The sequence below is a fragment of the Arvicanthis niloticus genome, chromosome 10, assembly GCF_011762505.2.
Source record: "Arvicanthis niloticus isolate mArvNil1 chromosome 10, mArvNil1.pat.X, whole genome shotgun sequence".
Taxonomy (NCBI): domain Eukaryota; kingdom Metazoa; phylum Chordata; class Mammalia; order Rodentia; family Muridae; genus Arvicanthis; species Arvicanthis niloticus.
The window spans coordinates 66,315,675-66,343,454 of NC_047667.1; the positions used below are offsets into that span (position 1 = coordinate 66,315,675).

The 27,780-nt window shown below is 46.7% G+C and overlaps 1 protein-coding gene across 3 annotated transcripts; it reads left to right on the plus strand.

Moving 5' to 3' along the window:
• The first annotated feature begins 7,733 nt into the window (after nucleotides 1–7,733).
• Nucleotides 7,734–27,675, plus strand: Irf6 (interferon regulatory factor 6). 3 transcript variants are annotated; one of them, XM_076941642.1, is made up of 9 exons: nucleotides 7,734–7,909; nucleotides 11,332–11,432; nucleotides 11,867–12,043; nucleotides 16,273–16,477; nucleotides 17,172–17,300; nucleotides 21,456–21,614; nucleotides 23,100–23,492; nucleotides 24,215–24,333; nucleotides 24,978–27,675. In XM_076941642.1, the coding sequence occupies exons 3-9, from the start codon at nucleotides 11,870–11,872 to the stop codon at nucleotides 25,224–25,226; spliced, it is 1,428 nt and encodes a 475-aa protein (XP_076797757.1). In that variant the 5' UTR covers nucleotides 7,734–7,909; nucleotides 11,332–11,432; nucleotides 11,867–11,869; the 3' UTR covers nucleotides 25,227–27,675. The 3 variants fall into 3 exon arrangements, with proteins under 3 accessions (XP_076797757.1, XP_076797758.1, XP_034369345.1); XM_076941643.1 differs by having other exon boundaries at nucleotides 11,335–11,432; XM_034513454.2 differs by lacking the exon at nucleotides 11,332–11,432.
• Nucleotides 27,676–27,780: the final 105 nt, after the last annotated feature.

Sequence of the window (27,780 nt, forward strand, 5' to 3'; positions counted from 1 at the left end):
GGTTTCTCTATTCCAGTATCATCTTCTACTTAGTCTGGTATCCTGCCCTGCAGTTCTTAGGGGTTAGCATTAACTGACACGTTCTACTTTTCTTGTTCATCTCCTGTCTCCTCTACTAGAATGTAATGCCTTGGGAGCTTGAGAGCAGATGCTGCCACTGATCTGTCTTGTTTTCTGCAGAACGATGGGCTTGGGGCTCAGGCTGGCTGAAGCATGGACTGGCGTGGGTCTGGGAAGTGATTGCAGTAGCAGCAGACAATGAGGAAGTGGTTGCAATAGCAGAAGAACACAGAAGTGGAGACCGAGACCTTCAGTGGGAACAGAAGGAGACCACAGGAGTGGGGAAGTTTCTCAAGGGAAGGAATCCCTTGGTGTCCAGCAGCTGCCCAGTGACTGTTTCCTAAAAGATGAATGAAAGTATGTGTCATGTGAGGTGAACTCAGGGCTCTGGGTTGGTTGGTCCATCGGTGGTAGATCTGAACCACTTTTTCTCCAGAGGGTTCGCCTAGCCAGGAGTCCTATAATATCACCACTGAGCCCCTGTGTTCCTGTGGACTATGGAACCTGAGCATGGACAAAGCTGAGATTTAGGCTGTAGAAACAGGTGGGTTCTGGGTTGTGCATGTTTAGGGGCATAAACCAGATCAAATGACTCTTTGAGTACTGTTGAATCAGTTTTGGACAATTTGGTGGAATTTGTGTGCACAAGAGTCTGTCACTTTGACTATTCCAAAAGAGTGGGAGAACCTGCAGGCACTGTCTTTGCCTTTTTCATGGAGCTTAGAGGTTACTTCTTGGAAGTTGGTCTCAGATAAGGCTGGGGAATGGACAAAGTTAAGAGAGAGTTCTGAGGCAGAGGGATGAAGGGCAGGGCTACTGCTTGGCCAAAGAATCTCTCAGTTATCCTTTCTCATCTCTGTCCTTCAGAAACATTCACTAGGCTCTGAAATCTATGCTCAGGCCTCAGTTCTGGTCCAATCCACAGAAGCAAGGTATCCTCTAATCTCTGCCCAAACTCAGTGTTCAGTCTCATGCTTTGAGAATCCTCAGGCTTTTATTGGATGAAGACTAGAGCCTGGAGCTGTGCTTGTCATTGTCTAAAGACAAGAATGTAAGTCAACCAGCAGCAGGAACAAATCACATTTGTTGAGCCCATGAGACAGTAAAGAGGGTAAACTGAGGCAGATGCAATTAGGAGATGGGGAAGGGAAGTTGAGGCACATTTGAGTAGATTTCATTTTCCTGTGGGTTTCTGTGCTGCCTCTGAAATGTAGCCATAGAAGACATGTTCATCAATGGAAACAGAAGTTCTCTTTCTTCTTCCCCTCTTTAAATAAAAAGCAAATACAAAACCAAACCAATGTTTAAAGCATTTTGTTGGGGGATGGTGTGGTGGTTTGAATAGGTATGGTTCCATATGTGTTTGAGTGCTTACTACATAGGCAGTGGCACTATTAGGAGGTGTGGCCTTGTTGGAGTAGGTGTGGCTTTGTTGAAAGAAGTATGTCACTGCGGGGCAGACTTTGAGGTCTTACATGCTCAAGCTAAGCCCACTAGCAATCTCCTTCTGCTGTCTGCAGATTCCGTTATAGAGCTCTCTGCTCCTTCTCCAGCACCATGTCTGCCTGGACACTGCCATGCTTCCTGTCATGATGGTAATGGAATAAATGTCTGAACTGTAAACCAGCTCCAATTTAATGTTTTTCTTTATAAGAGTTGCCGTGGTCATGGTGTCTCTTCATAGTAATAAAACCATAACTAAAATAGATAAAGGGGTGGCTCAGCAACTAAGACCATTTACTGTTCTTGCAAAGGGCCCAAGTTCAATTCCCAGCACCCACACAGTAGCTCACAACCACCCGTAACTCCAGTTCTAGGGAATCTGATACTCTTTCCTGACTTTCTCAAGAATACATGTGGTGTACATATGTACATGCAGGCAAAACACTTATACACATAATGTATAATAAAATAAATAAAATAAAAGTAATACATAAATCCCAGGGCTGGAGAGATGGCTCAGTGGTTAAGAGCACTTTAAAAAAAAAAAAAGAAAACTTTAGTATTTTCTAAATTTTCTTTTTTAAAAAATTATCTTTAATCTTTTTTACAGTCCAGTTGTTATTCCCCTCTGCCTGGTCCTCCCTCCAACAGTTCCTCATCCAATTCCTCCTCTGCCCTATCTCCAAGAGGATGTCCCCTGCTCCGGTTAAGAGCACTTACTGCTCTTGCATAGCACTGGAGATTGGTTCTCAGCACCCACACTGCAGCTTATGACTGTCTGCAACTCCAGTTCCAGGGGACTGAAGCCCCTTATGACTCCTGAGGGTTCTGCACGCATGCGGCACACATACATACACATAAATAAACATTTTTTAAATCTAAAAATATTATTTAATTTTTTGTTTGTGTTTTGCTAAGCATAGATCAGCAGGGAGCTTTATAACCCAAGCAGCGTTTCCCCTGTTTGTACTGAAGTAATGTTCTGTCTTCTAATATCTTGTTGATTTCATTCTCTATTCTCTCTGTCTCTGTCTCTGTCTCTGTCTCTGTCTCTGTCTCTGTCTCTCTCTGTGTCTCTCTCTCTGTATACTCATATGAATAAGTACAAGTATGTATATGCCACGGTGTGTAGGCGGAGGTCAGAGAACGATTTCTGTGGCAGTCCTTGCATTCCACTGTATTTGAGGCAGGGTCTCTTTGGTGTCCACTACTTCATATGCTAGCCCACAAGTTTCCAGAGAGTCCTCTGTCTCACCCTACCTTCAGAACACTTCCTTGTTGGACATTACATGGATTCTGGAGAATTTGAATTCAGGCCTTCATGCCTGTATGCCAAACAATTTACCCAGCGGTGCATGTCCCAGCCCCTTTGTTTTGTTTAGAAACAGGGCCTCGTGTAGCCCAGGCTGGCCTCGACTATGTGTCCAAGAATGACTCTGACATTCCAAACCTCCTGCCTCCGAATCATGGTTGTGAAGCAGACATTAAAAGGCTCACCATGCCTGGTGTTAAGCAGTGCTGAAGATAGGACCCAGGACTTGACCGTTGGGCAGGCATCCCGCCAGTTGAACCACAACTACAACCTTTTTCTCTATTCTTAGCTCCCTTCTCATGCTTGGTGCCCTGTCCCCACCCCGTGGATTAATATTTATGTGTCTCTAGTTCTCATTGCCATTATACCGGAGAGATCTAAACAATGCAAAGAGATAAACATGTCTGGCTACTCAGCTGGGCAGAGGTCTAGCTTCTTGTTCCACTTCACCACAGAAAAGGTCAGTATCCGTCCACATCTCATTTTCTAAAGTCAGTGAACTGTGTGAAGTTATTCAACTCATACTGAGTCCAGGGCTGTACCGCGAGGGCTGGCAAGAGTCCGCACATGGCTGGCTGTCTTTGGGAAGGGCAGACAATGGTGAGGTTGGCTCTCACCTCACACCACTTGGCCACTTTGAAGACACTTTCTTACCTACCAGTCTCTGGTGACAGGGTAGGTTGTTTACTGTTGACCCAGCCTGGCCACTGCTCTGTCCCTGCAGAAGTGCAAACCTTCACACACACAGTGCTGTTTGGTGGCTGACTCTTCTGCTCTAGATGGAACCCCTCACATCGGGGTGAGACAGAAACAGAATCTCAGATTCTCGGGGCAGGGGTACAGCACAGAAGAGTCCCAGGGTACGCTTACTAAGTTCTGAGAAACACATCTTGTCTTCTTTTTCCTCTGGTCTTCCTGCCCAGGAAGAAAGGGGCGTCTCTGGCAGCAGTTTTCAATATTGTGTTTGATTCAAGGATAGTCAGAAATGAATAGCTGGGTGCTTCAGCGGGGGATCTAGAGCCTGAGCCAAAGTGTGTTCACAGTCTGAGGTAGAAAGTGAGGCTAGTTTATGCATTTGGGTTGGCTGCTGCTCCCGGGCATCTTAATAATCTAGAATGCCGTGTACAAGCATTTAAGGTTAAACAGTTATTTAAACCAGGCTTTGAGGTTCATTTGCAGCTCTGAGACCTTGAAATCACTGAATGGAGGCAGAAGTGACCAGGGCCAAGAAAGCAGCAGTCCCATGGACTGTGGAATGCCTTCTAGAAGGTTGCTGGGGTCTAGGTTTTGTTATTAGCGTGCGAGGCTGGATTGCTTAGCTTGGTGTTGTCCGGCCCTCTTCAGCAGCCCGCTATACGGAAGACATCCTGGGAGAGCAGCTACTGTCACTGACTCCAGTAAGGCTCAGGCCTCCCTTGCACAAGCTCTGGCTGGGGTTCCAGTTTTACCTCACCCTTTGCTCTGCCAAGAAGACAGAAGGATTGGGTCTTGCTGCTTTATTATCATGCGCATAATATTAATAGAGGTTGACACCTCCAGCAGCTGAGGAGACTCCTTCCCACAAAATGAGAGGTGACAGGACAGGGGAGGGACTCCCCAGCTCTCTGTGCTGTGTGTGAGTCAGGGACCCTGTATGCCGAATTTGACTACTACCTGAAACTCAGACTCACAGGTGAGTCAGCACAGGCAAGGTCAGGCCCAACCAAGGTGGAGGGGACTGAGCCTCTAAGAAGAACATAGAATCCACTCCTCCAGGATGTTATGGGGCTCACAAGATACCCTATCCTCAGCCCACACGGAAGAGGCTTCTCTCAAGCAAAAGAGACCTCAAGTTCTCTACTGGGAGGCAGGGTTTTTCTCCTGGTTGGCCCCTGCCTCCTTCTTCCTGTTGCTTCTTCAGGAAGGGAAATGAAAACTGGAGTTTTGTTCTTTGCATCACGTTAACAACTGTGCCCCACTCAGTGTGTGATTTGTGGTTTAGTACTTAGTCAGAATAAAGCCTGGCTGGCATGCTGAGCAAGACTCCTTTGGGATCACATACAGGATATCCCACATATCAGATATTTACGTTATAACTCATAACCAGAGCAAACTTACAGTTATAAAGCAACAACAAAATAATTTTATGGTTAGGGGTTGCCATAACATAAGGAAGCATACTAAAGGGTGGCAGCATTAGGAAGGTTGAGAACTACTGTTACAGGGTATCTTGTCCTAGCTACGATACACTGATTCCCCCTGCGTGAGCAGCATTTCTGGCTGCCCAGGTGTCTGTCCTCAGTGAGACTTTTAAAGACATACTGTGAACACCAGGGCTTACATGAAACTTTCCAGTGCTTAAGATGCAGTGTGAACCTAACAAACACTTCTAAGCCAGTCTTAGCCCTGAAGTAGAGAATTTGCTTACTTTTGTGGTGTTGGGGGTTAAGCCCAGGCTTTGCATATACTGGACAAGCACTTTACTATTCTGCCATGTCCTCAACCTCTGAACTAGAGAATTTTCTCTTTCAGCTTAAATCTCCCTCACTCTAAAATATGTGTCTTGATTTTTGAGGCTGGACTCAACCTTACTATGTAGCCAAGGCTGGCCTTGACTTCATGATCCTCCTGCCCCAACTTTTTAAATGCTGGGATTACAAGCAAATGTCACACTCAACCCCCTACACTTCAAAAATACTTCTAAAGTCCTTTGAGAAATTAATTTAGTCCTGGGAGTGTCGGCCAGGGCAAAAATGAGTGCCACATCTGGGCTCCTGTCTCCTCTCAGGTGACAGGCCTTGTGTAGTCTTTTGCATACATACACCTGAACGGGCATTTGCTTGGTCTCAAGGGCTAGCTGTACCCCGTACCCTGCAAAGAAGACCTGAGCTTTCCTGAGTGTCAGTCCTAGAGAGCAGGCTGGACTGGTGAGCCAGCCCCTCCCCTGAGCAGAGGGAAGAGTGGCCACAGGCAGTGGTTGGAGCAGAGAGCGGCTGAGTCAGACTTCAGGGCCTCCTTGCCATCCTCAGCCTTTGCCTGGTGACATCCCAAGCTGAGTTGGGATTAGGAGCAAACCTTCATCTATCACCAACCATAACTCCAGCCAACTTATATTAGTTTACTACGTTCACCAGAATAGATACCACAGACAGGCTGCTTACTGTCTTGTCAGTCAGGCGTTTAGGAGGGCAGTGTCATGGTGTCATTCGGCTGAAGACTGTAGGAAGGAAGCTATTCCTGGCCTCTGCCTTTGAATTTCAATGACGTCTTCTCTCTTATCTCTGAATCATATTCATTCTGCGCGCAGCTGCCAGTGTACAACTCTCCTTCTTTTATAAGAACAGCAGTCATATTGGATTAGAGCCAACACGATGACCTCATCTTAGCTCCACCACATCTTTAAGCATCCAAATAAAGCTGTACTCTGGTGCCGGGGCCCCTTCCTCAGCCCCTCAGACCACCACTCCACAATTTCGTCCTTATCACCTTACTTTACTGTTTTGAGACAGGGCCTCTCTGTGGCTCCCAGGCTGCCCTCAAACTCACTGTCTTATTTTTCCTTCTTCTCATTGTAATAAAATAACCAGAAAAAAAAAAAAAAAAAAAAAAATAAAGGGAGAAAGGTTTTTCCTGGCTCAGTTCAGGAATACATACAGCCTGTCAACTCCTGGGATTTCAAGATCCAGGAGCTTCAGGCTTCCTTAGCCGGGACAGAGATGCGTGCACGCTAAAGCTTGGCGTAGCATCTCCGTTGTTTTGCTCAGTGAATGGTTCTGCTTACAATCAAGGTGGGTGTTCCCACATCGATTAATTTAATCAGGACAATCCCTCACACATGTCCAGAGGCCTGCCCTTTGGCTGTCCAGATGACAGCTAATACTAACTTCACACTCTACAGTATTAAGCTACAAAGGCTCAGTCTTTCCACCTCAGTCTCCTGAGTGGCGGATGCCCTTCATTGCTGTTATTCTTATGGTTCTCACCCACAGGCTTGATATACCTGGAAACACTCTAGAAAGACGCTCCATCCCCAGTCTTCGTCCTAAGCGCCTTGCCCATGTTCCATCTCCTTGTGACAGCGGTGTTTAGGGGTGAGGGGTTTGCCTCACTGGCAGGACGCTGCTTTCATAGTTGATCTATGGATAGGGAAGGTGGGTGGTACTCCTCAGGCACACAGAACATGAACTCCAGGTGACAGAAACGACACTCTTACTCTGCAAGGCACTGTGGGAGATTCTACCCTCACTTCAACAATAACTGAAAGTCCTATGTACTTTAGACACGTCGTGAATACCCACATAATCTACCAGGCAGGCAGCTTTAGAAATCCCATTCTACAGAAAAGAAACGGAAGCCCAGAGAGCTGAGAAAACTTTCCTCTGTTTCTAGTGCCTGATAAAGTCGGGGGCGTGGTGGGGGTTGAACTCCACAACAGACTCCGGGGTCTGTGCTTTCAACTAGCACTTCATGGAGAACGGAAAGGGCGGGAATTGAATAGATGAGAACGTAAGATAGAACCTGGGGTCCCACAGGCAGTCCTAGAGGCGCATTGACGAGTTCTGGAGTAGCTTCTCAAAGCCAAGTCCACCTACGCAGGTCCTTGCGCTAGTTGTGGGGCCCAGTCTCAAAACCCTCACTCCCTCACTTGTGCAGGGTCACTACGGGAGGGAGAACTCTCTTCTATTTCGATGTGACCTCCTAACACGATCCTTCCCTCCCCCCCCCCCACCCCCAAGTCCCCAGGACGATCGGACACCCGCAGGGTGAGAGGCCCACACAGGGACCGCTCCCTCATTCGGTGGCAGGGGCGTAGGGTGACGAAGAGGCAGGGCGGGGCCCGCGGCCCAGGAACGCAGAGTATCAGATTTCTCGCAATGCACCAATCCTGAACTCCCGGGGATGTGGCCACACCTGGAGGGAGTGGCCAGGCCGTGCAGGGGTTGTGGCATCCCGGGCCGGGCTCTGAGCACCCGGCACCGAGGTGGGCAGGTGCGGGCCTGTGCGGGGCCGCAGAGGAGCCCGCGGTTCCCAGCCGCGCCTAGCCGTCGGGGGAGCTCCTGTGCTGCGGCGGCGTGAACTCCTGTGCACCTGCTCCTGAGCGCCGACTGAGGCCAGGTGGGGACCCCGGCGTCGGCAAGCCACCTGAGGGAGGACAGACACCTGACGGGTGGGGCCGGGCCCACTGGAGTTGGTGTGGGCGGGGGAGCTGGTTTAGGTTCCATGTCCCGCACCAGGCTGGGTGCTGGGCACCCTTCTGCAAGTAGCTTTGGGACGGCACCGGACCTCTTCTGATCTGCTCCGGCAGAAAGAGCTCGTTTTCTGCCCCGCCTGCTCCACTGTCGGATGGAGTGAAGGCATCCCCTCCACCCTAGCCCCTCTGGTTTTAACTAGCTTACTCAGAGGTTGGCTCCTGTGTCCCAGCGGGAACTTCCCAAGTCTTAAGGTCCTGGGTCCTAGTGGTTGTTTTGGGGAAATCGAGATAAGGATGACCTAGGGTTTGGGCGGATTTGTTTTCCTTTTTCCGAGTGTCTTAACACAGTCAAGGCCACTCACTGGGCCTGGGAGACGTCTGTGGAGTTCCAGGTAGCCAAGCTAGGTGCTGGAGAGGGTGGCGCCAGGCGTGGCAGCTCTGCGGGTGAGGCCCTCCTGGCCTGAAGGGGCTGGAGGCTCTGCGGAGAGCCGAAAGTCTCCCATACCTGCCTGGAAGGGAGGCCTGGGCTGCCGATCTTCACTCGATCTTCTCTCAGTGATAAAGTGGTCACTAGCCTTCCTTGTTTTCTTGGCGGGTATCAAGATGGAAGCTAGGGAAGGGAGAGGACGAAGGTACTCTGACAGGGATTGGTGAAGCTGCTAGTTAGATCTGTGTGTCACGCATGACAGTACAGTGGCCTACAGCTTGGCCTTGTCTTCGACCAACTCCAAACCCACAGGGAGGAGGTGTGTGAGGATATGACCCAGGAGCCCAGCATTTACGACCAGGCATGGCGAAAATTTACGGAGCTGGCAATTCAGTTCCCTTATGGAAGAATGGGAAACTAGGGCAGTCCCAACAGCTGCCTTTGAGACCTGGCCCAAACCACGACAGCCTTCTAGCTTGAGGTCTGTGGTCCTGGAAAAGCCCAGTGAGTACTGCAGAGGCACTGGGGTGTTTATTCTAAATGAGCTCCCGGAAGAGGCAACGAGTGGACAGTTAGTGCCCCAGGAGCCTTAAAGTGCCCCTGCCCTCTGCTCACACTGAGAAAGTGGGTGGTGGCCTTATCACTGGATGGTTTCTACCTGTCAGAGAAAACAGACCTTTCATTTTCATGTGGTGGCAGCTAGAGATGGCAGGGCACAGCTTCAGCGGCCTGACGGTTTAGAGAGGTCTGATTTAGGTGTCTTTCATCTCTTCCTCTCAGTGTGGTAGCTCTTCCTCAGGGTCCTTTTGGTTTATGTGTAGAATGGGAGAGGCTTGGAGTGCAGGGCACAAAGGCAGGAATTGGATGCAACCCAGAGGTAATGAAGAGGCTGCTTAACCTAACCCCTGTTCCTCAGTTAACTCAGCTGTCAAATGGGGCTGACACTTTGTGTTGGATCCTGAGGGCAGGGTAACACAGATGACACTATACAGCCTGTGTTGGTCTGGAGGATGGTGCTGGTCTCCATCCTGAAAGTGTCACTGTCCTGTGGTGTAGAAAAAGGCTGCTGCAGTTTTAAATAATTAGGAATCAAAACAAAATGTGGGTCATATATATAACGACACAGAGAAGTATACGAAGTTCAGGGCAAGCACTAAATATATCATGGTGTCTTGCAATATCTTCCCTGGTTCGTGTCTGTGTGTGTTACGAAGTGGAGATTCTGCTGTGTAGCCATGGCTGTGGGGTTTACAGCCCGTGGGTTTGGTTTAATAAACCATTTTCCCTCTCTGACATCTTGGCTTGGCTGTTTTTACCCCTCCCCACCCCCCATACCTGTTCTAAGAATCTCAGGTGGCAGATGGGGGAACTCCTGGCTGACTTTTAGAAGGCAGAGAGGGATGCAGAGAAGGAAGTGAGGTAGAGAAGGGCAGGCTGAGGAGCCATACATGCACGGCCCCATCTTGGGAGAACTTGGAGAATCCAGAGTGTCGATCTTAGTCACCAGCGACCGGGGTGGCTCTTCTTCTTGCCTTGCCAGTGCAGACTACTGTCATGACTGTCTTCATTTTGTTCTTTTTGTGAATGAATCAACTGTAATAAGCTCTCGGGTGCATTGTCCGACAAGAAGTGGATTTCTCATGCGTGACAAACCCATAATCAGGACTTCTCAGGACTGCAGTGGGGCTGTTCATAGCTCAGTGCTGGGCTAACAGATCTGCTGTCTTCTCCCTTGTTCTTGCCCCATCCTCTTCTAGCAAAAGTAGGGCCTGGGAGAAGAAGGCAGCACTTGCCAGTGGGGTACAGATTCCTTTTTGATATTTCTCTTGGAGGTAGGGTCTCATGTAACCCAGTCTGATCTTGATCTCCAGTCCTGCCTTGCAGTCAGTCCTTCTCATCTGTGTCCACATGCTCCCTGGGTTTAATGGCTCCATGTGGTGCCCTGTGAAGCACCCCAACCCAGGGCCAAGAGCAAGGGCTCTAGAAGGCTCTAGGCTCAGCTCACCTTGTCCAGCAAGCCCTGCTCCCAGGGGGGAAGGTTTCAGTTGCTGGACTTGGTAATTGGGTCAGGAGGCTCAGGTCCTACCTTGCTCTTAAAATGCCAGAAATTGAGTTGGGTTGAGTTCCCTGTATTTGGGTGGAACCTGCCCAGGGAAAGAAGTGATATTAGGGGTCACCCATGCGCAAGCTTTTCTGAAGGTAGTTCAGCTGACTCAACTGGCTTCGTTTCAGAACTGTGACCCCGGTAAGGGCTTTCCGGTGTGAAGAAGGTAGCATTTTCAGGCCACCGTGGGGCTTATAGTTCCAGTGTGGTTTCCTCAAGAAGGAATGGACACAGGTTGAGAACATGAACGACGTTTCTAATTAACACAGTGCTTGGCACACACGGCTGCTGGTGAACAAATATTTGTGGAGTGACTTACTTTTTCCAGGTGTCCATTTCTAACTTAAGTAAAAAACAAAACAAGAACACTAAAACCCCCAAGTGTCTGTACTACTCTGAACACACCTGATCTCATCTAAAAGAATCTAACACAATACCCCGGGGCAGACAGGGTTCTAGCCAGTGGCTTTGCCTCTGGCACCGGATCCACAGGCCTTTGTTTTGGGCTGTGAGTGCTGGCTGCTGTATGTTATCGCTGGGTCCGTCCATGTTTCGAGGAGAATCAATTGCAGACTTTACCCAGCCTGGCGCCTGGAACCAGTTGGTTTCCTCCAGCTTCTGTGGGGAGATAAACAGACCCAGGTGAGGAGGCCGGCTTAGGTGTGCAGGGCTTAGCTTTGACAACAGAATTTGGTTGTTGTAGGGCTTCTTAGAGCTTTCTCAGGCTCGCAATGGGGAAGTATTCTCAAGCTGTACCTCAGGCACTGGAGATCAGCCGGGACTCTTTTTTTTTTTTTTTTTTTTTTTCCTTCTAGAAGCCAAAAGAGGAAAGGCTGTCTGGGCTGGTGGAAAGATTGTCTGCTCACCCAAGTGAGGACTTTGGAACCAGGGCCCGCCCCTCACCTGCTTCTCTCAAGTAACCATTCTCCATTGTCTTCTTGGAAAGACCGTTTGTTTAGCTTCTGGCCCAAAGTTTCCAAAACTTTCCTTCCCTCTCCTGAGGCAAGATTGAAAAGAGCAGTTGCCTTAACTTTGCAGAGCCCCTGAGGAAGCTCCGCTCCAGCGAAGATGACATCACCTTTCATTTCTCTGCTTAAGGATTTAAATAGGAGAAATGTGATCTGCTTGCATGATAAGTCTGATTTGGCCAGAGCATGAAGTATAAATGGCTTCACAATAAGAATCAAAAGATTCCTTTTACCCCTTTCCTTCTCCTCTCTCTGGCACAGTTTACTGCCATATTTAATTTCTTTGCTGTAATCTAGTGAAACTGTAGCTGCAGCACACAGGAGCAGTGGCCGGGAAAGTTCCCAGTGACTAGCTCCACTCTTCCATTCTCACTACTCCTAGATCATGGCCCTCCACCCTAGAAGAGTCCGGCTGAAGCCCTGGCTGGTGGCCCAGGTGGACAGTGGCCTCTACCCTGGTCTCATCTGGCTACATAGAGATTCCAAACGCTTCCAGATCCCCTGGAAACATGCCACACGGCACAGCCCCCAACAAGAGGAAGAAAACACCATTTTTAAGGTAAAGAACTTCCTTCTTCCATCTGAGATGAATTGTTTTGTTTCAGTTCTCCGAGGCCGTTCTGGGTTTGTTTGCTTTCTCTATTCTGGCATTCTGGTATAGTGGAATCTATATGATGAGACGCCCAAATTGTGATGCCTCGTCTCTAGCTGTGTCTGTGAGTCTGGGGTCTTCACATTATCATTGGCTGTAAGATACGTAGTTTATATCCGAGTGGATCTGGGGTGAGGGTGTGTGTGTGTGTGTGTATACATGTGAGTGCACATGTAGTGCAGGATTGGTATTCCTGGGAGTCACAAGATTGTATTCCTGGGAGCTGGAGTTACAGTTGATTGTGAGCTGCCTACCACACCTGACAAGTGTGCTAGGAACCAAGTTACTCAGCTTTTCTTCAAGAGCAGTGAACACTTTTAACTACTGAGTCATCTCTCCAGCCTTACAGTGTTATTCTTTAAATGTCTTTCTTCCACCTTTTCCCTTCCTTCCCCTTTCCCTTGTATCTTCCCCACTCCTCTTCTGATTTTTTCCCACCTTTCCTTTCTCAACCCTAAGGGTCAATCAAGCCCAAGGCTTTGTGCCTGCCAAGCATACACATTACCACCAAGCTACACCCCAAGCCCTAATTATGTTTTCACAAATAACAAGTAATTCTTCTGTGATCCTCATTGTCGTCTGCTGGAGACAAGATTTTAGTCACATAGCACTTTACTAAATTTAAGTGAAACCCAAGCTTGACTTCAGACAGAAGTAAGTAGGCAGGGGTTATAGAAGGGTTTCATCATGTCTGCTTCAGGAGCTGCCTCTCCACTTTAGACTAACTTCTCCATTCCATCTCAGGAGTAGTTAGTTCCCGTAGCCCAAGATGCTTGTCCTTTCTTACTTGGTCTCTAATCTGGAAGGCCGAGCTGCCATCCAGTCCTGACTGACTGTAGGACCAGAAAGTGGCAGGGAAGTCAAGTCCAGGGCTCTGAGGAAAGCCATGCTGACCGGGCTGTTTCCCACCTATTTCCGGTGTAGAGGGGAGAGGCAGAGAGAAAACTGGCCTGAGAGGACTTTGAAAGTATATAAATAAAATACTAAATCTAATAATATTAATAATGTGTCAATATTATGGATGGATGTTATGAAAGTGTTAAGGGAAATATCTGCAGACCAGTGCCTATCACTGGTGGAGCTAACATCGAGGAAGGGACAAGCTTGCTAAGCCTGCATCCTTTGCAGCCTTGCTCTGGGTCTGAGTTTGCTGTTGTAGTATCTGATTGGTCATGGGAAGAGGCTGTTCCTGTAGGCCCCTCTCAGGAGTGTGTGAGGAAAGCTTTGCATGGGTATGTCTGTTTATAGATTGCTGAGGAGCATATGAGTGGTAGGAGACAGGACACTGTCACAGGTCCTCTACTCTGGTGAGTTTTTGGTGAGATACAGAGAGGAGGGAGGCACCAGCATGGACTCCTGTGTTCCCAATGTCTCTTGAGTTTCATGATGACCATGCAGGGAGAGTCTTCCTCCCATCCTGCGTTATACATTTAGAAGCTATCAGTGGGGCTGAGTAACTTCCCCTGTCAATCAACGGTAGCACCGGGATTTGAACCTGGGTCTCCGATCTTGTTCCCTTTGTCCCCTTATGATTCTGAGTGGGAACTGAAGTGTTCAACCTCAACTTCTATAACTACTAACCCTAGGGTTGGTCTTGAGGAAAGCATGCAGCCTCTTCAGGCTCATTTTTCCTTTGGTAAGTTGGGGGTGAAGCCAGTCTGTCTGCTTCTTAGAATTGTCATGGAAATCAAAGTGTGGGGAGATATTTGTAAAGTACCATAAACATGTAGAAACAAGAGACATTTTAGGAAGAGAAATAGGGACTTTACGGTAACCAGGCTCAGGGAGGAGTTTGAACAAGTACAGTTTATATGTCACAGCGCTGGCCCACCCAGTGCATCATGGCTCTCCCTGATGCTGAAGCTTGCTAAGAGTATAGCCCTCTTCTGTATCAGATGAACTGACTGAGGAGATGACTGGATGTGAGCAGGAAGCTGGTGTGAGCCCGGGGCTCAGTTAGTCCAGCTGTGCTGTAGAAGGCGCAGGATTTAAGGGATTCACAGAGGACAGACTTCTTCCAGAATCTGCCTCTGGAGTCAGCTGGATAGAGTCAGAGCCAGTGTGAATACAGAAGGTCAGACAAACCATGGGGACATAGGGGAGGCAGCGGGCAGGCACACCAGGTAATGGCAGGTTTGTATCTCAGGTACTAGAAGCAGTGAACTTGAGCCTCCCTATGGATGGAGCCAGCCTTAGCCACCCTGGTGCCTGCTAAGTCACACAGGGCAGCTCAACTTGGTTGGCATGTTTCATCCTAGAGTGCAAAACACACAGAGGAAACCAAATCAGAGAAGGTGGCTGGAGTAGTGAGTGTGAGCTGGAAGAAGACTTAGTTAACACTGGACTATGCTGCTCTGCAGGGTAGGATTAAGGGGGACCAGAGATCTCAAAAGAGGGTGCAAAAGTTCCGTTTCAGCTTAAGGAAAAAGCCTGTGCCTGGGCATGGTGGTGTATGCCTAAAGTTTTAGTTCTCTGAAAGCTAAGGCAGGAGGATTGCTGTGAATTTTTGAGGCCAGCCTGAGGTACGTAGTGAGAGCCTGTCTCAGAAAAAAATCAAAAAGAAAAACAGTTCTATGTGGCAAAAGTTTGGACAAGTAATATGCCCTGACAGCTTGAAAAGGTTTGAGTGGGGCTGTTGAGATGGCTCAGCAAGTGTCCCAGGACCCACGAGGTATAGGAGGAGAGAGTCAATTCCCATTTGTATACACAAACTAAATAAAATATGGTAAAGTTAAACATTTAAACAAGTTAGTGTGTTCTTGTTTGAGGAACAGATCTCTAATGAGGTCTCCTCTATCTGTGTTAGAGAACATGAAGAAAGTTTAGTGATCAGAGGGCATATGGCCAGCGGGGAGAGTGGGTAGCTGGTGAGGGGATCCTGGAAGCAGTGCCTGGTCTGCTCCTCCCCCAAGGGATGCTCCCAAGGGGCTGGGTCTTTGGTTCTTTTCTTCTCCCTAGACAGAGGATCTTGTTCCTCTTATCTGCAGTGGTACTCTAACTTCTACTTAGGAAAACAGAGGAAGCTTCACAGTGGTTTTTAGATCAGGCCCTCAGGCTTTGCCTCCAGGCACTGTTTCCAAGGAAGGGGTAGTTTTGAAGAACCGGGAAGAGATGTGTGTACATTTGTTAAAGCTTGCCGCCCTCAGGGGCTGGGACAAGCTGTAAGTCAGAGTATGCTTCCTGAACGATTTTTTTTGTTTTTGTTTTTGTTTTTTATTGAACCGAGGCCTCATGACGTAGTCCAGGTTCACCCTGGACTCTCTTACTATGTAGCCCAGGTTAATTTCAAACTTACTGTTCCCCTGTTTCGGCTTCCTCAGTGCTGGAATTATAGGTAGACAGTACCACATCTGGCTCCTGAAAGTCTTTATATTGTCTCACTTCCTTTTGTCATACTTGTTGTGTGAGCTATTCTTGTTTTAAAAGAAAGCCTGGCAGGGTGGAGCACACTTCATTTTCATCACCGGGGAGGCTAAAGAAGGAGGATTTGGAGCTGAGTTCAGTGTGTGTGGGGGTACATAATGAGACAGGAGCAGGAGAGATGGCTCAGTGGTTAGGACACCATACTGCTCTGCAGCGTACTGGAGTTCAGTTCCTAGCACTTAGGACATGCAGCTCACAACCACCTGTAACTCCAACTCTGGGGGATCCAGTGATCTGTTCTGGCATCAGAGGGCATGCGCATGCATGTTAACATACCTAACCCCCAAATAGATATAATTAAGAATCAAATCTTAAGTAAAACCTCAAAAGACAGATGGAGGAAGGAAGAGGAAAAAAAGGAGGAAGAACAAGGGTGACAGAGATTGGAGGAGAAAAAGGTTGAGTAAAGCCTGCTGTACAGTGTCCCCCAGACTTCAAGTTCAGCATTGTCTGGACGGGTGCCAGTGCTAAAGCCTGAACTAAGACTCCATTCAGAAATTTGTTTGCATACGGCTTGATTTCTTTTTGACCTGCCTTTGTTGGCCCTGAGGTCAATATTACCCGCCGCATCCTCTAAATTGTCGTTGGAATGGTGGAGCACTCAGAGGCGTGTGTGCAAGCGTGTGTGCGTGCGCGTGCATGAGTGAGGGGTGCGCGCATGCTTGGCAGTAGTTCTCCACAGTGGTCAGCACTCACACTGTCTCATTCTTCAGGCTTGGGCTGTGGAGACCGGAAAGTACCAGGAAGGGGTAGATGATCCTGACCCAGCTAAATGGAAGGCCCAGCTCCGCTGTGCTCTCAACAAGAGCAGGGAGTTCAGCCTGATGTACGACGGCACCAAGGAAGTGCCCATGAATCCCGTGAAGATCTACCAAGTGTGTGACATCCCCCAGCCCCAGGGTTCTGTCATTAACCCAGGTGAGGCCTGAGGCTTGGACAGACCCAGGGTTGGTCCCTTAGGGAGACAGGTTGACATCAGGCCTTTGCCTAGGAAGAGCTCAGAGATGGTATAAGGACTTACGAAACAAATGCTTTAAGCAGAAGGATGAGGGGACAGTTCTGTAGGACAGCCTCTCTTGGGACGGAGGAGTAACAACTAAAGGGTTTGCATTCCAAACCTGGCTCTCATAGATGGCTCTACTGCTGTTGGACTCCAGTTGAGTTAGTGGGCACATTGAGCCTCTGTTTCTTCAGTTTCAAGATGTGAACTCTCATCATTCTGCCTTTTCCAAGGTTACTTGTAGAACCAGTGGACATAACCTGTGCAAACTATTGTGCTCTCTATAAACGTTGGGTCAAGATAGTGTGGTTTGTAGAGTATTTCTGCTGAGAACATGCCACCCGATCCTCAGTGGATAATGAATACGAATGAATATGAAGACATTTAGCTCCATCCAGTCAGACCTTGCTGTAATGGAGGGTTGGTGCCTCCCTCATATGCCGCTCTCAAAGGTGAAAAGTGAGTCAAGATAAGAGACCTTGAGTTCAGTCTCTGTAGAAGGATTTAGGACTAGCTAAGCACACTGAGGTGTCTCTAGCCTGGGTGGTGGGCCAGCGGTTGAGATGTCAGTGAAACCAACTGCTCTTCTGTGGGCGCATGTGTCCTGGATAGGATCCACAGGCTCTGCTCCCTGGGATGAGAAAGATAACGATGTGGATGAAGACGATGAGGAGGATGAGCTGGATCAGTCACAGCACCACGTCCCCATCCAGGACACCTTCCCCTTCCTGAACATCAATGGTAAGTGGGGTGGCTGGTGGCCCCCAGGAGTGAGGAGGATGTGACTGACTTTGGCTTTGGAACTACTGACCCATCAGCCACCATTGCTCTGAGGGAGTAGGGATTGTGGTGGGCGGGGGGGGGGGGGGAAGGGCTCCCCAGCCAGTCTGCTGGTGTGTTAGTAAGCCAGAGTCACAGGCAGAAGACCTGATGCCTCAATTACCCCAAAGCAAGAGGGTGTGCTCTAGGGTTCTGGAGAACATCCAATTCAGAGAAATAGAAAAAGTGTAACTCATTCCCGGTGAATGATAAAGTCGGGACGTTACTTCAGAGAAGTGCTATCCCATTTATGAATTGTAGTTAAACTCCCAATAGTTTCCCTGGTATGAATTCTGAGTTATGTCCTTAACAGAATTCACTCTGCTGAAGCTGTGCCATGAAAAACTTGATTCTAGCTGATGGTACTTGGCCCGGTGGGTTTATCTACAAGAATCTTTTATCATTTTGATTTTGAAGGCATTTTGACAATTTTATTAGCGTTTAAAAGAAAACTCCCCAGACAGGCAAGCTGTAAATCTTGACAACTGCCAGGAGGAAGAAGATGGAGAGGAGGAAGAGAGAAGGCCATGTCGTTTGAGTTGAACTTATTTTTAGCAAAGGCAGCCACGTGGCAGAGTATGAATGAGGGACTCTATGGAAGGAGTAAGATAGCCCAGTGTGTTGGAGAGGTATCCTCAGACTTAGGCCAGTTTAGAAAAAAAAAAAAAAAAACAAAAAAAAAAAAAAAAAAAAAAAAAAAAAGCAGGCCTTCCAGAGTCCAACCCAGCAGCCTCGTGGTGGCTTTGTAGCCACACCCTCTTGTATGGACTTTTGAATTCAGCTCTCCAGCAGAGAGGAGTTGGAGAGGTTAGGACCTGCTGGGCGGCATCAGGGTCTGTGTCTATCTGTAGCTGTTCACCCAAAGATCCCCACTGTGCTCTGGACTGCCCTCTTGAATCATTCTTACCACATCTGCCTGTGGAGATGCTAGTAGAATGACTGACCACCAGCACACCTCACACTGTCTGCAAGCTCTGGGTCAGATGAGGTGATGTTTGCCACCTGAGAATTCAGTCAACCATGATGCTGCCTTAGGGTTTGGGCGTCGCTGGTTCTAGTGCATCACCTAGAGTGACGCAGGACACTGTTTGCTCTCAGCCCTTCTTCATTTCCTGCCTCCTTCTCTCCTTCTTCTTGTTGGTTTTGTTTTTTGAGTCAGGGTACTATATAGTTCCCTGCCTGGTCTAAACTTGTCATGTAGATCAGGCTGGTGTGGAACTCAGAGATCCACCTGCCTCTGCCTCCCAGTGCTGGGGTTGAAGGTGAGTGCCTTAGGTGCCTTTTTTTTTTTTTTTTTTTTTTTTAAGATTTATTTATTTTAAATTTTAGTTATATGAGTACACTGTACCTGTCTTCAAGCACACCAGAAGAGATGGTTGTGAGCCACCATGTGGTTGCTGGGAATTGAACTCAGGACCTCTGGAAGAGCAGTCAGAGCTCTTAACCGCTGAGCCATCTCTCCAGCCCCTTAGGTGCCTTTTGACCCTTGAAAACAAGTGATGGATACAACTTTCAGGGGCTGGAGAGATTGGCAGAATCTATTTTGGGTGGCTCACAATCATCTGGGCCCAGAGCATTTGCTGTCCCCTGCCTCTTTGGGCCCACACACATACATACAATTAAAAAGTAATGAAAAGAAATATCTAAAAAGAAAAAAAAAAAGACACCTTTTGTAGAGATTTTCCAATCTAGACAGTATTACTACACGCTGCTCTCTTAGTGAGTGTAATAACCAATGTATTTGGATGGCAAGGACAGAAGATCACTGCAAACTTGAAGCCAGCCTGGTCTAGTGAGAGCCTATTGCAAAACAGAACAGAACAGAACAGAACAGAACAGAACAGAACAGAACAGAACAGAACAGAACAGAACAGAACAGAACAAAACAAGAGTTGGGAACATGGGCCCTTTCTCAGATTCTTGGCTCACTCATTCTATTTCATTCCTTGAAAAGCTGTAACTTATTTCCAGTGTTCTGGCTTCTTATTTGAAACTACTACTGTGTTTCTTCATGTTTGAGGCCACCTCGAGTCTCTATTAGAGAGTTGTAGATATACATTACCAACAGAAATGTAAGATAGTTTCATATTGAACTAAAAGGGTCAAAGAACATCGGCTTCTGTTATTTCAGTGCTGGGGAGGTGGGCAGCGGAAGGCAGGTCTTCCTCTTATGGAGGCACAGAAGCCTAAGAGATGAGGCCTAGGTGGGGCCATGGACAAGCCAGCACTAATGGCAACAGGAAGTAGAGTTGGGATTTCCTTTTTTTTTTTCCTTTTGTTTTGAATATGTAGTTTAGATTGATTTGGAACAAGCACTCCTTCTGTCGTAACCTCCCAGGTGTTGGGATTATAGGCATGTGCCATCAAGCCTGCCAAGGACGAGGGTTTTCATTCTCTCTTGAAAAGCTGTAATTAGATCTGGTTGAATGAATAAATGTGGTTTACAATTTTTAACGGAATAAAAAGATAATCAGTTTAAATACTTTTTTTTTTTTTTTTTTTTTTTTTTAACATTTTTTTCCCCTTTCCTTCTCCCTCTTGCTCAGGCTTCTCTGGCTTATTTATTTATTTATTTATTTACTTGTTTGTTTATTTATTATACGTAAGTACACTGTAGCTGTCTTCAGACACCCCATAAGAGTGCATCAGATCTCATTACGGATGGTTGTGAGCTGGGATTTGAACTCATGACCTCCAGAAGAGCAGTCAGTGCTCTTAACTGCTGAGCCATCTCACCAGCCCCAGTTGAAAGACTTTCCTTGCATCCTATCACAGAGTGTTCTGCTTTATTTATCAATATAGACACATTTAGCTAGGTCTCTCAGCATTCTTTTAATTTTTAAAAAATTTTTTTATTTTAAGTTTTATGTATGTCAGTGTTTTAACTGCATGCCTGTGTACCACATGTGTCTGGTGCTTGTGGAGGCCAGTAGAGGGTGTGGCATCTCCTGGGACTTGACTTACAGACATGTAAGCTGCCATGTGGTGCTGGGAATTGAACACGGGCTCTGGAAGAGCAGCCAGTGTGCTAACTGCTGAGTTGGTTTTCCAGCCCCCCTTTCAGACAGGTTAATATTTTATTGCATTTTTATTTATTGTGTGTGGGGGCACACACACACATGTGGAGGTCAGAGGACAACTTATAGGAGTCGCTTTTCTTCTATTGTGTAGATCTGGAGACTAAACTCAGGTTGTTGGGCTTGGCAGCAAGTTCTTTACCCACTGAGCTATCTATCTAACTCCTCTTTCGGACTTTATGATTATAAAATGCATTTGTTTTACTAGAACATTGGTACATTGACGAGGCCTGTTGGCTGAGTCAGTGGTACTTCCTTATGAAGACATTAGTGTGTACAGTCACTGTGTACACTCTGTGCAGTGCTCCCCTTATGAAGACATGGAGTCACCATGTAGATACTATGCAGTGCTCCCTGATGAAGGCATTGAGTCACTGTGTGCACTCTGTGCAGTGCTCTTCTTATGAAGACATGGAGTCCCCATTGCACACTTCAGCGCTTCCTTTATAAAGGCATTGAGACACCATGTACAGATGAAGCAGCAGAGCACCTTTCTTTTTTCTTTTTGTTTGTTTTGAAAAGATTTTACTTATTTGTTTTATGTATGTGAATAAATACACTGTCCCTGTCTTCAGACACACCAGAAGAGGGTATCAGATCCTATTACAGAAGGTTGTGAGCCTCCATGTGGTTGCTGGGAATTGAACTCAGGACCTCTTGAAGAGCAGTCAGTGCTCTTAACCTCTGAGCCATCTCTCTGGCTCTGGCAGAGCACCTTTCAGTCATACTGTTCTGAGTCAATTTACAGAGAAAGTTCCCTTGTCTCCATCTGATCTTTAGCAAATAGGGGCTTTTAAAGCAGTGAGCTTATGGGAGAAATAAAACGACTGGGAATCAGGAGCTGTGTAGCCACCTGGTCATGAGTCATGGGACCTGTGCTAGGCTGGGAGATCATAGCAGGTTATGGTTCGGTGACTCCTGTGTACCTACCTTGCTTGTTCTCTGAGCCTCAGGCCAGATGATAGTGCCCTGTGTGCTCACTCACTTTCTTCTGTTCTAGGTTCTCCTATGGCGCCAGCCAGCGTGGGCAACTGCAGTGTGGGAAACTGCAGCCCTGAATCAGTGTGGCCCAAAACAGAACCTCTGGAGATGGAAGTACCCCAGGCCCCCATTCAACCCTTCTATAGTTCTCCAGAGTTGTGGATCAGCTCCCTCCCCAGTAAGCGAGCCTGTTCTATATTGCTGGGGCTTCATCTCTTATTACATGGCCTTTCCTCCTTTGTCTCCCACCTCCTCTGTTCTTCTCCAGAAGTGCAGGGAATTAAACCAGAACCACTTGCATGCAAGGCAAACACCCCCAGACCTTGTCTGCCTTATTATTATTATTTTTTTTTTTTGAGATGTCTAGACTAGCTACCTGCCCTGCCCATGTGCTCTCTGTGTCTGCTTCTGAGCTGTGAGATGAGTTACTAGGGAAGTAAAGAAATGTTTGCCCACCCCCTCTTGTCTGTTCAGCTGTTCTGATTGGTAAGAGGTACAAGTTAATTATTGTTGTTCTTGGGGATTTGGTGACAAGGTGTGCTCTAAGACAGGGAAGTGCTAGGCCGTGGCATGGATTTGGTGAGGGACTTTAGGGACTGAGTTAGGTACACGTTTATCTTGATGAAGAATTAACTCTTTTCCCCTGTCATCTTTTCACACTCTTCATGATGGGACATGAACCTAAAATCTTGTCCAAGAAGCTGAGTAGCTTTGATAAGGCCTGTTGGGGTCAGGGGAGACTTGCTGAGTGAAAATGTACTTCTCAGGGAGCCCCCTTTTATAGCATGTGCAGAACAGGTTCAGGGTGTGTACTAGCATGTATGATTTCAGAAGGATGGCTTGGGTATTTTTTCTTGTTTCTCCAGTTACTTTAAAAAGTGAGATGCAGGGCTAAGCGTGTAGCTCAGTTGGTAGGGTGCTTGCCTAGGATACAGGAAGCCCTGGTTTTGATTCCTAACACTAAATAAAACTGGGTAGGGTTTCATACACTTAGAATCCCAGCGTTCAGGAACTGGAGGTGGAAGGATCAGGAGTTCGAGGCCATTCTTTGCTACATAGGGAGTTCAGGTTTAGTTTGGGTTACGTGAGGACTTGTCTCAGAAAAAAAAGTGAGGTGCAAATCAGACACTGTTGCCTATTCTCTGAAGATGTGGCCATTGTCTCTTCATTCAATAAACACCTTCCATGATGCACAATAGAGTAGCCACTAGCCACATGTGACTATTAATTTAATTAATTGACATCTAATAGATCCTTAGTCACATTCATTACACATGTTCTTGGTGCACACATGTGGCAAGCGGTTACCCATATTGGAGGGACAGTCTTGCAGTCCCCCTCAGATGTTGCCAATGTATCTTTACTTTTTTGTGACTTGGGATATCAGGACCATCAGTAAGTGGAGTTAGTTTCTAGACCCAAGGGTGTGGCAACTGAGAAGATAGTACATCTGGGCCTTAATCTCTTCTGCAAGGTGTCTTCCTGTGTGACCACCCTGGGGTATGTTGACACCTCCCTTTATTGCAGGAAGGATAACTATGGCAATGGCCTTCCTAAAAGCTGGTTGAAAGATGATGGCTTGATCTTGGTGGACTCTCATGAGTCTTAGGGATGGACAGACAAAGCAGAGCAACAGGACTCACTGTCATCTCTCACCTTGTAGTGACTGACTTGGACATCAAGTTTCAGTATCGTGGGAAGGAGTATGGGCAAACGATGACGGTGAGCAACCCCCAGGGCTGCCGGCTCTTTTATGGGGACCTGGGCCCCATGCCTGACCAGGAGGAGCTCTTTGGTCCTGTCAGCCTGGAGCAGGTCAAGTTTCCAGGTCCAGAGCATATCACCAACGAGAAGCAGAAGCTGTTCACTAGTAAGCTGTTGGATGTCATGGACAGGGGACTGATCCTGGAGGTCAGCGGACATGCCATTTATGCCATCAGGCTGTGCCAGTGCAAAGTGTACTGGTCAGGGCCATGTGCCCCCTCACTTGCTGCCCCTAACCTGATTGAGAGGCAGAAGAAGGTCAAGTTGTTTTGTCTGGAAACGTTCCTGAGTGGTAAGTGTGTTTTTAGAAGATTGATATTGGGAGATGCACCTTAAAGGTTTTTCTTTTTTCCCCCTCTTGTTCCTGCTCCTCCTCCTCTTCTTCCCTTTCCTCTTCCTCCTTCTCCTCCCTCCCCACCTAATCTTTCCTGGCATACAGAAAGGTCAAGGGAGAAGAGAACCCTGGTTTTAAGCTAGGACCAGGACTGGGATAGTCACAAAGGGAGTTGAGCTCCAGGACCATGTGCATGAAAGGTGTTTTGAAGTTGGTCATGGCTCCTTTGAGGGCAGAGAAAACAGTCTTGCCAGTACCTCTCTCCCCAAATGTTATATTATCTTTCACTTTGGAAGGTGAACTTGTTCAGCATAGCAAAACTCACACTCCTCTTCCTTCAGGAAATATTTGAGTAGTTAATTTAAGGAGGCGCATTTAGAAAAAGTATTGAGATATAAATTTATAATGTGTTTTGAATCCCAAGTCTATATCCCCAGTTTCCAGTAGAACCCTCTGAAATAAGACAAGTGGTATTTTGTGATGTTCAGCTTGGTAAACACTGGTCACATGTATCTGGTAAGCATGTAAATGTGACTGGTATGACCAAGGAGTAATTTAATTTTAATTAATTTAAAATTAATAGCCATGCATGAATTGTGGGTATGGTATTGGGCTGTCTGGAAGGCAACACTGATTAGCATACAGAGAATAATCCAGGAGTGCTTTTCCGTCTTCTGCAGAGCTCATTGCCCACCAGAAAGGACAGATAGAGAAACAGCCACCTTTTGAGATCTACTTATGCTTTGGGGAAGAATGGCCAGATGGGAAGCCCCTGGAGAGGAAACTCATCTTGGTCCAGGTGAGGAGATAAAAGACCATGACAGCAACTCTTCCCTCTGCTGGAGCTTTAGCCCCTGGTCTGAGTCCTGGTTGAGCATCTACTGGCCAATGTGTATTTTAATGCCCTCAGTGAGGCAGCAGACTTAAGTTTTGTGCAGTAAGACTATGTTGTAAATTCTTAACATTCTTAACATGGGTGAACAATTTAATGGACACTTCACCTTTCATTCTCCTGCTGATGTTAGGATCTTGCTAACCTTATGAAATGTTAACATTTTCCATCTCTTCTTATAAAACATTTTGGCCATGTTTATAAGATGTAAGTAACTGTGTTCTGGGACTTGTTGCAAGTCTACTTGGGGTTGTGCATGGAATTATACATTAAGATAGGCAGTGGATGCCTCTTGATTCACAGTTTTGCTAAGCTGCCATCTAGTTAGGCATGTGGAATGATGCTGCATCTAGGTTCCTTTCCTTGAATTAACCAACTTCTAAGGTGAACCTTGACTAGTGAAGATATAGGCGTTCACTAGTATCTAGATGTGGGTGGGGAGGCTAAGTGGGTCTCAGGGCCTCAGAGGTTCTTCATCAATGTCGGAGCCTCTCCTGCTACTTAAAAATGGCCGTTCTTCAGTGGAAACTCGTGTGCTCTTGCCTGAACAGGTCATTCCAGTGGTGGCTCGCATGATCTATGAGATGTTTTCTGGTGATTTCACCCGGTCCTTTGACAGTGGCAGCGTTCGCCTGCAGATCTCCACTCCAGACATCAAAGATAACATCGTTGCTCAGCTCAAGCAGCTGTACCGCATCCTTCAAACCCAGGAGAGCTGGCAGCCCATGCAGCCTGCCCCCAGCATGCAGCTGCAGCCTGCCACCACCATGCAGCTGCCGCCTCCTCTGCCTGCCCAGTGACCCAGACTGCCGTGCGTGTCCTCTTCTCTCCTCTCATTTTTATATTGTACATAAGGATTTTTTAAATTCAGATTTAGTCAACTTTTAAATCTCCTTTCTATAACCTCATTAGAAGTCTGAGACTTTACAAATATGCTTAGTTTTAAAAGTTCCTCTAACTTATCAAGATTTCATCCTCTGAGGGGTTCCTTTTAGATCTTCCATGGTTGGTGTAGGAGAGGTTTGATTTGCAAGTTTAGACACCAGGACTCTAGCTGCAGCTCTGTTTCCATCTGACTTTAGACAGATCGTTTAACAGGAGGGCATCAGATGCATCACTAAGAAATAAAAAAGTTTTGGAATGATGTCCAAAATTGCATTCGGCCTTAAAACTCTGACTTGATTATTTTCCTCTACTTGTATAAGACAAAACTGCCTGGAACAGGACCCTTCTGCATTGTTCTTAGTCCACATGTTTTCCCCTTCTTGCTTTCATCCAAGTTCCTTGAGCACTGATCTGATCTGAATTGAGCTCTGTTTGACCTGTTCTGCTAGTACAGTCAGCTGGCTCCCTGCTGGGGGAAGTAAGAGAGGAGCTGATTGGTTGCCTAGCAACCAGTCTTGATAGCTAAATAGAGATGGTGCCAAGGTCTGAAAGTCACCCAACCTGTGTGTGGAGTAAAAGCTCATAAAGTGAGTGTCAAAGGGAAAGCTGGTGACATGAAAAGCCAGAGGATTCCATGAGAGAAAGGTCGTCAGTGGAGGGATTCCAGGAGAGAGAATGTTCAGCCACGGAGGGACTCCATGGGAGAGTCATCATCAGCCGTGGACCTCATCACCACTCACACCACCTTATTTGTGAAGTTGATGAGAAACTTTGATTCCATGTGACTCAGAGCAGAGACTCTCCCTCATTTTCGTCTCAAAGACAATCTGGAGGGCGTTGGGCACCTAGGATATACTCCGACGACAAAATGGATGGTTCTTGTTCAAAGATTTCCAAGAGTCTTCCTGACATTCGGATTTTTCCATTTGTGAAAAACAAGGTGTTGCCTATGTTAAAGGTCTGGACAGTGCTCTTCTGGGAAAAGTTCAAACCTGCTTATATCACTTGCTATGAGCAATGGGGACAGTGAAGAACAATGCAGCTATGTCTCACGGAGTGTCTGCCCCAGTCCCTTCTCATAATTTGAATTCTGAGACTTAGATGAAAAGCAAGATGCATCTCTCTGGGTATAGCGTCAATCCTGTTGAATACCGGTGTCACAGGGACCACGCCTCTCTGTACAGTCTGCTGCCCTTATGCTAAGAGTAGCACCTTCTGCTTTTCTAGTCACTCAAAGTTGGGGTGCATTTAAAGTCTAAAAGCTCAACTTAATCTTGGGTAGCTGTGAGACTTAGGATGCATAAGCTTTGGTTTAAAGTTCTCTACGAGATTATTAAAAGGAGGACAAAGAGAAATCTGAGTGAGTTAAGAAAGGCAGGTATCTGTGAATAAGAGCACAGCATAATTGTACACACATAGCCATAGTAGGCTCATGTCAGAGTAAAACTCTTTGTATGCTAATTAAAATTTTTAAAGAGAAGTTTAGGTAAAAGTTTAAAAGTTGGACTTTTATTGACTAGGAATCATGCAAGGCCTAGGGACTTTATTTTATTTTTTGGAGGAAATGAGTAGCATCACTTGGTGAGATGAAGTGAGGGAGTCTTGATTTGTGGATGCTCCATCTGGGAGCTCAAAGTTAAAAATAACCCATTATAGAGAAAGTGGGTAGGGACATTTCCTTTCCCTTCTGTCAAATGTCAACAGGTTATGAGGAACAGCCAGACAACAGGATCTGGTAACGAATGGTGCAAAAATATGTTCTAAGGGCTACGGATTGAGTTTTTAGTGTATGATTATAATGAAACGTTGACAAACCTGTTGGGACAATGAATGATTTTGTGTGGTCCTAACTAGACAGTCCAGTTTCTTTCTTGACTTGCATCTGTTTGGGAATGCTGGGAGTACATGCAGGGTCTTCTCTTGTCATCTTCAGTAAGCTTTCTCTGGTGTTGGTAGATACCAGGTCCCCTCCTTTTAGGAATACTAAGTTTGCTCCCCTTCACTCCCCAGCTGTCTTTTTCCTTGCCTTCATCTGCAGACTCAGAAGGGAGGAGGGTTTCCCTCAGTTCCTCCTTTTTCTTACTGTGCACTCCAGATTAACTCTGTTAAAAGAACCACTACAGTCAAACCGGGAAGGCAGATGTTTAATCTCCTTTCCACAATTAAGTTCCTGGTTGTATGTTCCTGTAGCATCTTAAACTTTCAGAGTAACCGTGTCATTTGTTAACTGCTCTGCATCTATGTCTGACTGACAACTTGGAAAGTGAAAACTGTCTGTCTTAGATTTATTGCCAGGTCTTTAGCAGTGTCTGATACAGTGTGTTCTAAGATATTTGTGCTATAATAAATGAACTAAGTTTTCAATTTGGAGATTTATTGGTAACTACCATGGGAATGTAAAATAAATTTGGGAAGAAAAAAAAATATAAAGCTAGAGTACTGGTTGTATCATTTTTTAGTATGGACGCC